We start from the raw sequence: 15,619 nt of genomic DNA, 5'->3' as shown, positions 1-15,619 counted from the left end.
AGATGATTCCTTAAAAGAAGAACAAAGAGGGGTGACTTCTCCTCCACCAAACTGTGATATTTGAGCCGCAATGGACAAATATATCTACGTACAGAATAGAGAGGCCAGACACAGACACATGGATCGATATGTGGGAGTCTGCCTATGATGGAGGTAGTGTACCAAACCAATGGGCAAGGATGGGCTATTCAATATGTGGTAGTGGCATTCGCACTATTGGGGGGGGGTAGAATTGGAGCTTGACCGCATACCACTTACATAAATAAATTTGAGGTGCATTACAGACGGATACAGCACAGAATTTTAAGAGAAAATACTGAAGAATGTCTTTATGAACTCAGGGTGGAACAATGTCTTAGAGAACCAAAAGTACCATGATGGGAATGTCCGATATATTTAAATGATTCCAAACTAATGACTCTAATGGTTAATTTCACATGTAGACTGGGCTAAGAGATGCCCAGATAGCTGGTAAAGCATTACTTCTGTGTGTTGTGCATGGCTGTTCTGGGAAGAGATTAGCACTTGCATCAGTAGACGGAGTAATGATCGCCTTCACCACTGCAGCTGGGATCACCCAAACCACTGAGAGCCCAAATGCAACAAAAGAGCAGCGGAAGGGTGAATTTACTCCCTGCTTGAGCAGACGCATCCGTCTTCTCTTGCTTTGGGACATCTGACATGGGCACTCCTGGTTCCCAGGCTTTCGAACCCAGACCCAGCCATATTCCCCGCTCTCCATCTTGCAGACGGCCCATCTGAGAGATCGTGGGATTCCTCAGCCTCCATAACCAAATGAATGAGTTCCCCTACTAAGAGCTATACATATATCTCCTATGGGTTCTATTACTCTGAAGAACCCCGACTAATACAATGACGTCAAAAATTAAAAGAAATTACAGTCTAGGAGAAGTTTGTTATCATACATGAAATAGACAATGAATTAGTATTCTGAATATCACATAACTTCTACATAACAAGAACAAAAAATAGTCAAACCAAAAAAAGTAGGCAGAGCTTTAGAATAGGTAACTCAGAAAAGAGGAAATCCAAATGGCCAATAAATACAAGAAGATGTGCAGGATCCCTAGCAATCAGAGAAGCCATTCTCTGCCCATTTTGATTAGGTCTGACAATATAAAAAAGTGGGTCAAGATATGGAGAAACCAGAGCTCTCCCACACTGCCAATAGAGGTGGAAATTGGAGGGCAAGCTGGCTTTGCCTAAAAAGTTAAAAGTGAACCTAAATACAACCCAGAAATCCTATATACAAAGCTGTTCTCTAAAGCATTGTTTGAAATAACAGAGATTTGGAAATGACCCTATTGTCCATCATCAGCAGAGTGAATAAAATAAAATAAATTACACAGATATAGTTGACTTTGTTGAGCTGACTAGGAACTATAGATAGGAAAGTATTTAGATCTTGTTAACTGTAATATTGACTTTTCTAAAAGGTGATGGTGGGGTAAGTTGTTAAACCAACACGACATACTACTTTCGGTTTCGTAGGCTTTGGTCTACAAACTTGATGAATATACACTGGATTCGTGATTGTTATTTTTCAGAAGTGGAGAGAGGCCTAGGAGAGATCGTGGCAGTGAGAACAAAGGTGGCTCTATCCTTGCCTCTATGTAATTGTCATTGTCAATGTCCCTTGCTTTTCCAAGATTAAGTATAGCAAAAACTTACTGGACCTGGAAGACAGCTGGATTTGGGCATCTTTTCCTGAGAAGAGTGGTCCAGATTGTGAGTATCCAAACTGAGTGTGCCGGTTGACTTGAAATAAAATAGAATTTTCAATAGAATTGCTTGATGAACCCCCTTCATTACCACCCCCAGCTCCTGATCCTTTCAAGAAGACTATTTTTTTTTCTTAACGGAAGTATACTTGATTTGCAATATTGTGTTAGTCGCCGGTGTACACAAAAGTGATTGTTATATACATATTTTTTCAGATTATTTTTCATAATAGGTTATTACAAGATAATGAATACAGTTCCCTGTGCTATATAGCAAATCCTTGTGTTTTTCTTGTTCTGTTTTTGTTTGTTTTGTTTTGTTTTGCAAATCCTTGTTGCTTATGTGTTTTCTGTACAGTAGTGTGTATCTGTTAATCCCATACCCCTAATTTATCCCTCCCCTGCTCCCTTTCCCCTTACCTAACCACAAGTTTGTTTTCTATGTCTGTGTGCCTGTTTCTTTTTTGTATATAGGGTCACTTGTATTGTTTTTGAGATTACACATGTAAGTGATATATTTGTCTTTTTCTGTCTTACTTCACTTTGTATGATATTCTCTAGGTCCATCTATGCTGCTGCAAGTGGCAATATTTCATCTTTTTCTGGCTGAGTAATATTCCATGGGATGTATGTACCACTTCTTCTTAAACCAGTCATCTGTTGAGGGGCACTTGGTTTGTTTCCATGTCTTGGCTATTATAAATAAGGCTGCTATGAACACTGGTGTGCATGTATCTTTCCGAATTAGAGTTTTCGTCTTTTCCTGATATACGCCTAGGAATGGGATTGTTGGATCATATGGTAGCTCTATTTTTAGTTTTTTTAAGCAACCTCCATACAGTTTTCCATAGTGGCTGAACCAATTTGCATTCCCACCGAAAGTGTAAGAGGGTTCCCCTTCATCCACACCCTCTCCAGCATTTATTATTTGTGGACATTTTGATGATGGCCATTGTGACAGGTGTGAGGTGATACCCCTGTGTGGTTTTGATTTGCATTTCTCTAATAATTAGTGATGTTGAACATCTTTTCATGGGCCTGTTGGCCATTTGTAAATCTTCTTTTGAAAACTGCTTACTTAGGTCAAGAACACTAATTTAGGAACCAGTGTACTGGTAAAACTAAACTGTATTTTTAACATTGCTTCTTTTTATTGGGCAAAGGAAATTTTGTTTCAACTATAAAAGTGAGTGATAACATAAGGAGTATAGTGGAAGAACTATTTTCTGAAATTTATTTTTGTTTCTTTTCCTTCAAAACGCCCAATTTTGTTATCCTAGGCTATTTGGAGCGTGTATCTGCCGGGAAGAGATTGTGATATCCCTGAAATGTAACAAGGAAAATTTTAGGTTCTAAAATTTAAACTAGCAATATGAGCCAGGCTACTGTCTTCATAAGCCTTCTCAGAGTTCCCATATTTCTCTGCACTGCCATATCCACAACTGACCTAAATTAAAGGACCAAAAGCCCTCAAGATCTCAGTTACTTATCACATGAAAGGTTACTCCTTGCTCATATGAGATCTACTATGGTCCAGTTGCTCTCCAGGGCTGCTGCCTTCCCAGTAATTCCAGTCTTCTTCCATCATGTGGTTCCACCATCTCAATACAGGGCTTAATCATCTTTTCAGCCAAGCATGTCACTGCCATCCTCCGCTGAGGATCCTGAGTTCAGTCTCTCAGCTTCAGTTTTCCACAGAATATACTACCACAGAGTTGCCTAGCTGCATGGTGATAGGGAGGACACATGGGCTTTTGCTACTGCTCAATCAGACCTTCAAAGGAGCCTTACTTTTTCTGTGCTCCTGCCTGTAGTTTTACATGGTGCTTCAAATTCCAGAATCTTACTGAAATTCTGTAGGGGACAGCTGGAGGGAAGAGAGATGTGGTTTGATTCTCTGAAATGTTTCCTTCTGCATCCAAACTATCATTTTCAATTTCCAAAATTTATTCTGAGTTTGGCCACTTCTGTGCATTCTCAGCACTATGGCCTAAGTCAGTAACCATCGATTCTCACCTGTATTACTTAGATGTTCTACCTACTTCTCCTGCCCCCAAGGGGTCCACAGAACAATTAAGGTGATTAGTTAAATATGCAAATTATATCATGTCAAGTGCTGTTTTAAACTTCCAATGCCTTCTCATTTCAAGTTGAAAAATATTTAAACTTCCAATGCCTTCTCATTTCAAGTTGAAAAATATCTCAAATATTTAACATGAGCTACAAGATCCTGCCTCTCCCTTCTCTAGCCCCAGATACAAATGAGCTTCCTCTCTATACACACAAAAGCACCAAGCTCTATCTTAGGGCTGTTACACTTGTTGTTTTATCCAAGTGGACATCAGCTCTGGACCTTCCTTCTTGTCATTTGGGACTCAGAAAGGTCTCCTGCTTTATGAAGTATCCCCTGACCACCGGAACCACACCGCCCATTCGCACTATCACTCCACCCCCTTTAATCTTTTCACAGAACATATGCCCACTTGAAATTGTCTTGTTCATTTATTTGTGGATTTGTTTATTGGGATGTGTCAATGACTTAACCATGTGAAATGTACGTAGAGCATTGAGAAGGCAGTGGAGACTTGGAGAGAAGATTTTCACATGCTGGCACTTTTTGCCCTGTGTTTGCTCATCTCTCCTAGCAACCTGGATCAGCCAAGTGCCAGGTGATTTCCTCCAAGTCTCCCTTCAGATAGGGCTGCAAACCAAATCCCCCAACCCAGCCAGCCAGCTGGAACCCAACAATCAACCGCAAACTCACTCACCAACATCACACAAGGCAACAAGCTCAGAAAAATAAGTTTGGCTTGAAATGTGTTGATATAATTATTAAGAAAAGTGCAAGAAAAACAACCAACTCTCAGTTGACTGAATGAACAACACAAAATAAAGTCAGATTTTAATATTCCAGTTACCTTTAATATATTTAGTAAAGTCAGATTTTATCTTTCTGGTTACCATACTGGCAGAGAACACATTTTAAATACATCAAAGACTCAGAAAGATTATCAATTATTATCTGAGTCTCTACTGACCTAACTGGTCACAAGGGCCTAGTTTGGCAAGAAAAGCGGGAAGGGAAGGGGGAAGAGGAAAAGGAGGGAGACTGGAGGCTAATCAAAGCCCAGGATTCTTTAGAAGTTGAGCAGCATCCAGAGCTGGCCCACGGGATGGGAGTCTGAGGTAGATTGGGCTCTGGCGACCTCAGCAGGACCTAGTTTCCAGAGACACTAGAGTGTCCAGTGTATGAATCCTCAGTTTGTGACACAGGAGTTAGCAGTGTCCAAAGATTCCAGGGTCTGGAAGGAAGAACAAACTTTGGCGAATTTGGTAAGCACCACGGACCCAGCAGGTCCAGCGGCAGCACAGGAGGGACTCTCATGCAAGACTAGTAACGTTCAAATAGCCAAAGCTCTGAAATGTCAATGCGACCAGTCTCAAAGGATCCCCACGCAAGAGCAGTGGGGTAGAAAGGCATCCCCTGGGCTTAGGGGACAGGGCCACAACCACACCCAGAAGCCTTGGCGGGATGCTGGAGCCCAGGGCTGAGCGGGTCAGCGTTGTCCGGCGAGGGTGCATCCACAGGCAGGGGCTGAGACTCTGGGTCCTGAGCAACATCCAAGGAAAGCCTCCTCTTAGCCCTGGGGGGAGCAGTTGGCTCCTGAGTCCCCTGTTTCCAAGGACGACGACGAGGGCCACATCTTCCGGTTGGGTGGCCATCTGGGGCGGATGGACCTGGGGTTGGCGGCTTGGTCGGGCCGGGCTCCCCAGAGGTGCAGGTGGCCGCAGCCTCGAACTGGGCGGCCGAGCAAGAACCCCGGGCCGGCGAGGAGCGCCGCGACACAGCACTCACAGGGACCCGGTGGCGGGTCTCACCGTCCGCGGCTACAGGCCCACGGGGGCGCCGAGCACGGCGTGGCTGGTGGTGCCTCAGGCCCAGAGCGGCTCCCCAGGGCGCGGGGACCTCCCTCCAGGCGTCCAGGCCCTGGCTGCTGGGCTCCGTGGGCTGCGTGTGGTCCACCACGGTCTGGTCCTGCCCGCGTTTCCACAGATCGTAGCGCTCCGGTTGCAGGATGCGCACGAAGACGTCCATGGAGAAGGCGACACGGCCTTCCCCGCAGCTGCACTGCGACGCCACTTTGCCATAATCAATCCAGCGCGGGGAGGCGAAATTGATGGCTTCGGCGCAGTTGAAGCCATGGTTGAAGCCAGAGTGATAGCCATAGGGAAACGTCACCATGAACTCTCCAGCCTCCTGAGTGACCCGACCGAAGGGGATGCCGTTGTCCTTGAGGACCGTGGGCGAGATGAGAGCCACCTTGTGCCGCAGGAAGGCCTCACAGTCCCGCGAGCTGCCCGGGAAAAGCTCCCTGGCCAGGCGTTCCAGGCGCCGGCCGTGCTCCGGGGGCACCGCGTACCAAGTCTTGGGCTCCCCGAAGTGCAGGTAGTTGATGCTGTAAAGGTCCATGTCCTCTGTGTGCCAGGCGAAGGCGGTCTTCCACATGCCAAAGTAAAGGTAGGGGGTGTTGACGCCTTCGATGACCACTCCGCACTCCTGTTCCAGCAGGTCCTGAATGGTTCCCAGGTGTCCAAGGTTCCACTGCTTCGTGTTTTCATCGAATAAGGAGCCACTGACGTCAGCCCCATATACTGGTGAACCATAGGGGCGTGTTTTCCAGTATTTTCGCTCCAGGTCCTTAAAATCCAAGTGTGGTGGAGTCCCATATTTTTCACTCTTTGCTAAGTGGCGGTACTCACCCACGGTCATGGCCTTCTTATTTTTGTGGTATTGAGTAAACACTCCTGTTTGCCCAGAAATCACCTGCTGGAGGGGAGCAGCTATTAAGATGTCATCGATATCATCATAGGTCTCTCTGGCTTTCCAGTCCTTGGGTGGAATTACCTTGGCCAGGCCTGCTCGGTGTGCACCTTGGGATTCCATATAAGCAATGTATGTATCGAAATCATTAAACTCTTCTTTGGTTGGATGAAATACCATTATGCTACAACTTGGGTTCTGGGCCCAGTTGGACTTAGACTTCATAGCTTTCATTAATAAGCAAGAAACTCCCAAGTTTTTACTTATGTTCTGGATAGGTGAGGATGCTGGAAAACACTACTTTTTCAAAAATGGGTTGGAGTATATCAGCAGGAACCCCCAGTAGACTTTAATGCAATGAGTTGATAATATTTCTTAGGCTTGCTGATTCTGCAGGGGACTCCACGCTGGGCAGAAGCCTTGCTCAGGACTGATGCTGGCTGAGCCTGCAAGTCTGTGATGTCCTTGGTCGACACTTGGCTCTGGCCTCTTGAGGTCTAGTGAATCACCCAGCCCTGGGTGGGTATCCCAAATGTCGTGTCTTCAGGTCAGTATTGAAAACAAAACCTAAGAAAAAATACAATAGAGACAGGTTGCAAACTAATGTTTGGAAATAGTTACTAGGTAGCTACAAACAAAACACCACCATGGAATATAACTGCATATTCAAAGAAAGGCTAAAATTTCATAAGATTGACAATACAATAAATGTTGTTGTGAACAGTGGAAATTCTTATACTCTGGTAAGGAGAATGGGAATCATTACATTCACTTTGAAAAACTATTTAGACAGAATCCACTAAAACTGAACTTACCCATGTGCTTTGATTCATGCCTATGATATGTGTGTGTCTGTGCAATGAAAGTCAAGTCCAAGAATGTTCAGAACAACATTATTTCAGTATCCAAACACTGGAAACAACTCAAATGCCAGTCAACATTAGAATGGTTAAGTACACTATAGTGTATTCATACAATGGAATACAATACAGCAATGAAGATAAACAAGAACTACATGAAAATATAAGAATAATTCTATAAACAGAATACTGAGCAAAATTATCCAGACCCAAAAGAATGCCTCTTCTTTGCTTCCATTTATATAAAGAGAAAAAGGAGGCAACGTAATCTATGTTAGAATTCAGAGTAGTGGTTACTTTTGTGAGAGAGACAGGTTGTGAGTGGGGGGTGTGAGGAAGTCTCTAGAATAATGTGAATATTCTATCCTGAAGGCAGGTGCTGGTTACACAGCCATCAGAATGGCTCACTGTCATAAATCATCAAGTTATTATGGTTTTTACAAATTTCTGTGAAATATTTTTTTAATTTATTTAAATTATTTAAATAAATTTTGAAATATAGTTTAGGGTTAAAAGCATTAAAGGAGACAGATATCTTTCATCATACCAAAAGGAAAAGGAAGGGTGATTGAAAATATATGAACTACACATTCAATTGAAGAAGCTACAAGATAGAAGAAGAGAAAGAAGAGGTAGGGGTAAAACAATAACAAAGAATAAAGACAAAGTTAATGAAAGAAAACACATACAACACCAAACACTGATGACCAAAATTATTCTTGGAAGAAATTAATGATAGCAGTAAACCATGGGCATAACTGAGCCTAAGAAAGAAGGGGAAAATAAACCACTAGGAATGAAATAGTGCACAAAAGAATTTTTTAAATCTCAAAAGAGAATCTTAGGAGAAATTTGACAGCAAGATTTTCAAAAGATAAAAGAATAATTTTCTGGAGAGGAAACATATCCAAAATGGATCCAAGAAACACCAGAAATCTTGAATAATACCCCAGTATAAGAAGCTGGTTCAAAGTATGACCCCTGAAAGTCCAGGAGACACATCATTTTATATGTGAATCTAGAAAAGTTTCAAGAAACAGTTAACTCTTATTGTGCAAATTGTCTCAGAGTATGGAGAAAGTTGGAAAGCTACTCAGATGAAGATATTCTCATCTCTGATAGCAAAACGAAAAAAAGGAAAATAAAATATAAAGCTACAGGCCATCTTTGTTTATAAGCACACATGAAAGCATAAAATGGAATGTTATCCAACGAAATACAGCAATATAATAAAATTATAATACATCATGACCAAATAGAATGGAAGGATGATTCAACATTGGAAAATTTAATGACATAATTCAGAATATTAACAAAGTAAATGAAAAATACCATCATCTTATAGGTATCAAAAAAGCATTTGATGAAATGCAAAATGCATTCATGATTTTACAATTCTTACTTGAAAAGCATCAAGAGAAACTTGTTTTGTAAGATAAAGAATTTCAAGGTAAAAATTACCAAGGATCATTCTTAACAGTGGAACAGAAGTAACATTCTCATTAAAGGTAGAAAAAAGAGATGCATCAACATGAAAATCTGCTCCACATCACTAATTATTAGAGAAACGCAAATCAAAACTACAATGAGGTATCACCTCACACAAGTTAGAATGGGCATCATCAGAAAATCTAGAAACAACAAATGCTGGAGAGGGTGTGGAGAAAAGGGAACCCTCTTGCACTTTTGGTGGGAGTGTAATTTGATAGAGCCACTATGGAGAACAGTATGGAGGTTCCTTAAAAAACTAAAAATAGAATTACTATATGATCCAGCAATCCCACGAGTGAGCATATGCCCAGAGAAAACCATAATTCTAAAAGACCCATGCACCCCAATATTTATGGCAACATTGTTTACAATAAGCAGGTCATGGAAGCAACCTAAATGCCCATTGACAGATGAACGGATAAAGAAGTAGTGGTACACATTTACAATGGAATATTACTCAGCCATAAAAAGGAACGAAATTGAGTCATTTGTTGAGACGTGGATGGATCTAGAGACTGTCATACAGAATGAAGTTAGTTGAAAGAGAAAAACAAATATCGTATATTAACGCATGCATGTGGAACCCCGAAAAATGGTAAAGATGAACAGGTTTGCAGGGCAGAAGTTGAGAAACAGATGTAGAGAACAAACGTATGGATACCAAGTGGGGAAAACTGTGGTGGGGTGAGGATGGTGGTGTGCTTGTGCTGAATTGGGTGATTGGAATTGACATATATACACTGATGTGTATAAAATTGATGACTAATAAGAACCTGCAGTATAAACAAACAAACAACAACAACAAAAAAACTAATAATAAACTTTTTTGGGTTATTTGTATGGAAATACGTTAATATAAATGTTTCAGACATTACATGAAATTTCTAAAAATCTTATATGTTCTGGTATAACGTTATAAGTCATAATTCTAGTTATTACTTTAAAATGTATATCTCAAAAATAACTAAATTTCCTTGTCAATTGCATTATTATGAACTTTCATCAAATCTTTAACCATGGTCATTTTTAACTCTTTTATCATTTAGAGAGAGTACTGCGTGTACTCTGATGCTTTTGCAAAAACGTTCCTATAAAAGGGTTTCATGTTCAAGGAATTCATGGAAAACACTCTGACAAGTACAGGTTTCTGGTAACTAACTATACTGTGTAACTGAACGAATAAGCATTTTCAGAACTCTAATGGCAAACTGATGAATTCATAAAAGTGTCTTACAAAACATCAAGAAGAAAAAATAGTTACTTACATGGGAATGAGTGAACTTAGGAAGATGATTATAATTTTTATGACGTTCTGTTTGAATTAAAAAAACAATCCCACAAGAACTCAGAGGCAAAAAATATACAAGTCAATTTTCACTGCAAAGTAAAGGAGCTGTTACAGTGGAGGATTACTGGACTGAATGTCGCTATTATGACATAGTATGAGTGTGGTTCGTGTTTGGTAATTGCAATCATTGTTGCTTTTCTTGTGGTCATCCATTTACAATGCTTGGTGTCAGTTTATTTATCTCTTGTAAAAATAAAATACAGTGCGTGTGTGTGAAAAAAATATTGAAAACAATGTCAAAAATAAATTTCACTATGTATACGCCAAGTTCAACTTGAACTGTATGGAGCATATGTAATAGTTATAATTTTAGGACAGAAAATATATGTGTACAAATAAACAAAGAAAAAAAATGAAGCAAACTATCTCATTAACCGAATTACAAGTGTTCCCTTACTACTGTTTCCTAATCCTCTTAAGCTCCCTCATTTCCACCGTTCAAATATTCTCTTTCAGTTTCCCCTGTCCTCAAACTTCAGGCACACCTGTTCCACCCCACTTAGAATCCTTCGAATGTCCTAAAAGTCCCTAAGTGATCTGGCCCACCATCACCTCTTGACCTCACCCCTTTCTACCCTGCTCCTTGCTCTCTCCTTCCAAACACATTCCTGGCTGTGTCTCAAAAAAGGCCGGTATACTCTTGTCTGATGGTCTTTGCACCCAGGCAACTCTCAAGCCTCAGTGCAAACATCACCTTGTCAGTGAAGTCTCCTCTGATCGTCTTGCTTTGGATAAAAGTAGAGAAAATTTTCCTTCCAGGAAAACAGGTACTCTCTCAAGAAAGTATTTCCAAATGAAACTTGAACTGTTGGTCAGTACCCAGGTATCTCTTCCAGATTCTACTCAAATCAGCCCCACCCTAACTCCATCATTCCCTATTCCAACACAATTGAATGCAATCATCTCTCCCAACTGTCTAGTAAAAGACCTCATTTTTAATGTTATCAGCCCACAAAGCACAGGTATTTTGCCTGAAATTTTTCCTTTAAGATTTATTACAAGAAAATATATGGCATCTAAAGGTTATACAAATTTCAGGGTCCTTTTAGGAACAAAGGGGTTTCCCTGGGAAAGCTGCCAGAATGGGAGAAGCTAGCACAGTGGTCAGGGCATTAAACACCACTAGTATCTGGTCAGCACAAGAACCAGGGAGAGGAGAAGAAAACCGTGCTAAAGAAATCTGTGAGGAAGAGCTCAACTGTCTTTAGAGAACAAAAGCATTTAACCTTTCTCACCCTGTAGTCTCCCCAATAAGACTAAGATCAGCTGGCCTGCCATTGTTCCAAGTAATAGAAACTCCCCACATCTCCTATGGTCTGCAAGAGGTGCCCGAGGTCCCTATATGCTATCTGGGGTCCATTCAAGACAAGAGGAAGCTGGCGCTGGGGCCTGATCCTCTACCACCCCTCTCCCCAAAGAGGTCACCACTATTTGGCTTTAACATAAAACACTTATCCTTTGGGTCTGGGATCAGGGACAAAATAATAGCCAAGGAAGCGCTTGCTCTCTGTGACCCCTGCTGGTAGCTTTTGTAAGAGTGCATCAAATTAATGTTTGCTGCAGACCCGAATATTGATGGCAGGGGCCCTTTGAGTGAGCCGTAGTAGCTCCTTGTACCTCTGCCCTGGAGCCTCATGCACCATGGAATATGCAGAAGGTAGGTAATGGAGGATCAATGCACTCTTCTCCTTTTCCAACTTTAATGTCAAAGGATAAAAGTAACAATCTCGAGGTCTCTATAGAATATATTGGTAATAAATGGTGAGGAGGGGAAGTGGTTGACAATCTAGCTCATCCCTGAGGGAGTGTGACAAATGCAGTTAACTTAGCCTCTAAAGATTGGGTGGAAATCAAATGATGTCTCTCTTCCTATTTCAGAAACACCTGATGAGCACTCAAGCTTCTTGTGGATAGATTGTCATGAAGGAGAAGCATTGTTCAAAAATGACCCTAGATGTTCATCCTAAGATGCCTGAATAATAGGCTAGCCTAGACTCCTTCCATGACTGGAGGGCTATAGCATCCAAAAGGATCCAAAGTCTCCAGGTGCCTCCTAACGTATGGGGCTGCTGGCTTTCCCAGACAGCTCCTGTAAATGGCTGGCATGATATCTAGGCAGCTTAATTCCCCAAGCAGTCTGAAGGTCCCTTTCCTAATAAAGTGGCTGTCATCAAGGCCCTATATGAAGGAAGAGCAATGGGGAAGGGGCTTCCACTAGAACAAAACCCTCCTCCACATGGGATGCCTCTCCATGTAGATGCTGAAGAAATGCAGAGCCTATGTGTGCCTTGCTCTGGATGTGTTTCCTGAACTCATATTGTATGACTTTGTGGAATTTTCCTCCATGGACAAGGGGACTCGAAAGATGGGAAGAAAGCAAATAGTAAGGTTTCATCAGGGTTAGGGTTTTCCAGCCATGTGTATCTCAAGGAGAGAGGACCAAGTGTCTTGATGGATTGGATGGAGGGATAAGAGAGTGATTAAAATGATGGGCCAGTAAATTTATCTTGGGTAAAAAAGGAAATGAGAACATGAGGGCAATGATGGAGAATGAAACAGTGTTTGATTCATGGGCTGAATGTCTCCATTAAGTCAAATACTTCTATTAGAACACTAGGAAATGTAAGCTAGAAAGAGAATGGGATGCTTGAAACATAGGTGGTACTCTCATTATTCCCATTTTATGGAGGAAGAAACTGAGGTGTAAAAAAATTTATATTTAATTTAACAGGTTGTGTTCTCAATCTCTAGAGTTATTTTTGCCCTTGTCTTATCTTCCATATAAAACTACTTTGAGGGCATTTTCTAGGTCTTTTTCATCATCATATTTTCCAAGGGATCTTGGTACTTCATGTAGTGCACACTCCAAAAATGTTCATTAAAAAAATAAGTAACTAAATTCATTTGGCACACACTGCAGTCTCTCTCCTCTTGGTTACACCCCATTTTTCTTCCTATTCTCCTATCTCAGGAGAAGAGAAGATACTCCCCCTCTCCAGAGCTAATCTTGCCATTTAAACTCCTTAAATTGACACCTCCCATGCATTCCAAAACTATGGTCAATTAAATGATCACTATCACCTCCGTAAAGAGTTAAATCATCAGTCATCAGTCTGTTTCCTGATTTAAGCTGCATCCATTCTCTTTCCTTCATTTCAATATCCAACATGTCAAAACATAAACAAAAATAATCTACGTTTACAAAAGCATTTCCTCATCTCTCTCGGCTTCTGATTCTGACCCAACTTCTCCACTGAAATTCATCTCTGTAAATCATCACACTGTCTCCCAAGTTCTGCTCCATGGGTTACACTTTATCTCTCTACATCATTGATTCATGGCGCACCTCCTTCCTCCTAAAATGTCTCTGGCCTCCAGGGTACTGATAGTCTTCTCCGGTTCTTTTCTTTCTCCTTGGTTCCGCTTCTTTTTCTACTATACAAATGCAGTCTTATTTCAAAGCTAATTTCTCATCTCTCTTTGAACTCTTTTTATTTTTCCCCTTAAATTTCCTTTTTATGTTCACGGCATTCTTTAGTATCACACTCTCTCTCTCTTTAAAGGTATTATTTATTGCCATAGCTTTCTCGAATAGCACTGACTTTCTCCTGCGCTTCTGATTTGCTTTTCCTTCTTGACTGGCCACTGAGCCCCTGAAAATCAACTTGTTTAGTAGAAATTGATCATCTTTCTCCTGAAATTCACTTCCTCCTTTAGAAATCTTTTTTTCTAAGGATGGGAATACAGTATCCCAGTTACCGTTGGTTCTTACATCTCCCTCTCCCTAGTCATATAATCGGTGAGGTCAGGGGATCCCAGGACAGTCTACTGTGAGGCCCCAGGAACATCTGTATACCCCAGGGAGGCTTCCTGTGCTCTCCTTCCTTATATAAGGAGCCAAGGATCCAGCTTGCCTTCCTCTCCTACTTACAGCTGTCACCTGTAACATGTGATAATCTGCCCATCTCACCCTAATTTTTAATCTTAAAAATTCTTCTACAATGATTTTATTTAAAACTATATAAATATATAATGAAATTTTTCATTCTATATGAACACTTCCTCAAAGAAATGAAAAGAGAAGAGTGAAACAATTTAGAAGGAAAATTAATGTCAAAAATTTAAATACTGTGCTAAGGGTCTTTCCCCTAATACACCATAAAATGCTGATTATGAATATCACACAGGTCCTCATTTCTTATTGAATTATTAATAGAAAACTAAAACAAGCCTTGAGTTGAGTATTTGTTTTTGTTGGCTTTGCCACGTGGCATGTGGGATCTTAGTTCCCTGACCAGGGACCAAACCCATCCCCCTGCAGTGGAAGCAAAGTCCTAACCACTGGACTGCCAGGGAAGTCCCCTGTATTTGTTTTATAAACTAAATTATTTCCTTTTTACATTTCTAAGGATCCTAGGAGGAATGAGCCCGGCCTACTATCTATATAAAATAAATAATCTAGATACACATTAGTCTTCAGATATTGAGCATCCAACTGAAACACTCTGATTTTGTAAGTGTAACTCTGCGCACATCAAAACTTCTCAGAATTTGCCGATTACAATTACAGTGATCCTTCAGTGCTCCAGACAAATGTCTTCTCTATGGGTCTCAGATGGTTGCTTTTACTGTGAAACCGCCTCCATGATTCTTTCAATTGGAGCCACAGGTACTAGTTGAGAATAAGTACCCTTTCGTTTCAGTTACTCTTCCATTTTACCCTTCTTCATGGTATCCCCAGTAACACAGAAATTCTTCATCTAAGGAAACCTGACAATTGAAGAAAAGTATTTTGAGCAGAATGATTAGACTTGATGGATTTCTGGAAATTAGGTGTCTTTCAAAAATAATTCCTCCAAGCTTTCCTGGTGTGTGTGTGTGTGTGTGTGTGTGTGTGTGTGTGTGTGTGTGTGTGTGTGTGTGTGTGTGTGTGTGTGTGTGTGTGTGTTTTAAACTGGGGAAGGTAAGAAATGAAGTCAGTTTAATAAATCCTCTCACTGTGGCCATTGTCCTGTTTGCTTATTGTACAGATTGCTCAACAATTTCAGGACAGCAGGAAAGCCTTCTTGTCTTTTATGTTCCGTGCATGTTTCAAAGCTATTATTTCAAATGAGGATTGTTGACAGAATGCCTCAGACGTTAGCCATTGTTTCTGCTGACAGCCAATATCTAAATGCTGTGTTTAATAAATTTCTTCTCAAGTTAGAAATTCTACTTACCATTTATTGAAAGTAATTATAACCATAATATTTGATGGCTAAATAAATTCTATTTGATGGAGATAAGTGACTCAACGTTCCACCTATTATTGGACAGTTATTTTGTTTTTTACTTTTCCACAAGTATTCCTAATCCC

At 40.9% G+C, this 15,619-nt stretch overlaps 1 protein-coding gene and 1 long non-coding RNA gene across 3 annotated transcripts; one reads left to right on the top strand and one right to left on the bottom strand.

Annotated features, from left to right (window-relative positions):
* Positions 1-6: 6 nt before the first annotated feature.
* On the top strand, positions 7-2,445 carry LOC132525353 (uncharacterized). Of its 2 annotated transcripts, none has more exons than XR_009542223.1 (3): positions 7-153; positions 1,671-1,749; positions 2,304-2,445. It is a non-coding gene; the product is annotated as an uncharacterized LOC132525353 (long non-coding RNA). The 2 variants fall into 2 exon arrangements; XR_009542224.1 differs by having other exon boundaries at positions 1,569-1,749.
* Positions 2,446-4,776: 2,331 nt separating this feature from the next.
* LOC132525352 (lysine-specific demethylase 4D-like) lies at positions 4,777-7,017 on the bottom strand. The gene has a single exon (XM_060157903.1). The coding sequence runs from the start codon at positions 6,796-6,798 to the stop codon at positions 5,233-5,235; it is 1,566 nt and encodes a 521-aa protein (XP_060013886.1). The 5' UTR covers positions 6,799-7,017; the 3' UTR covers positions 4,777-5,232.
* Between the last annotated feature and the right edge of the window lie 8,602 nt (positions 7,018-15,619).

Source organism: Lagenorhynchus albirostris, chromosome 9 (assembly GCF_949774975.1).
Source record: "Lagenorhynchus albirostris chromosome 9, mLagAlb1.1, whole genome shotgun sequence".
In the NCBI taxonomy this organism is placed as follows: Eukaryota; Metazoa; Chordata; class Mammalia; order Artiodactyla; family Delphinidae; genus Lagenorhynchus; species Lagenorhynchus albirostris.
The sequence above is the reverse complement of the archived record's forward strand: the minus strand, read 5'-3'. Positions and strand labels throughout refer to the sequence as shown.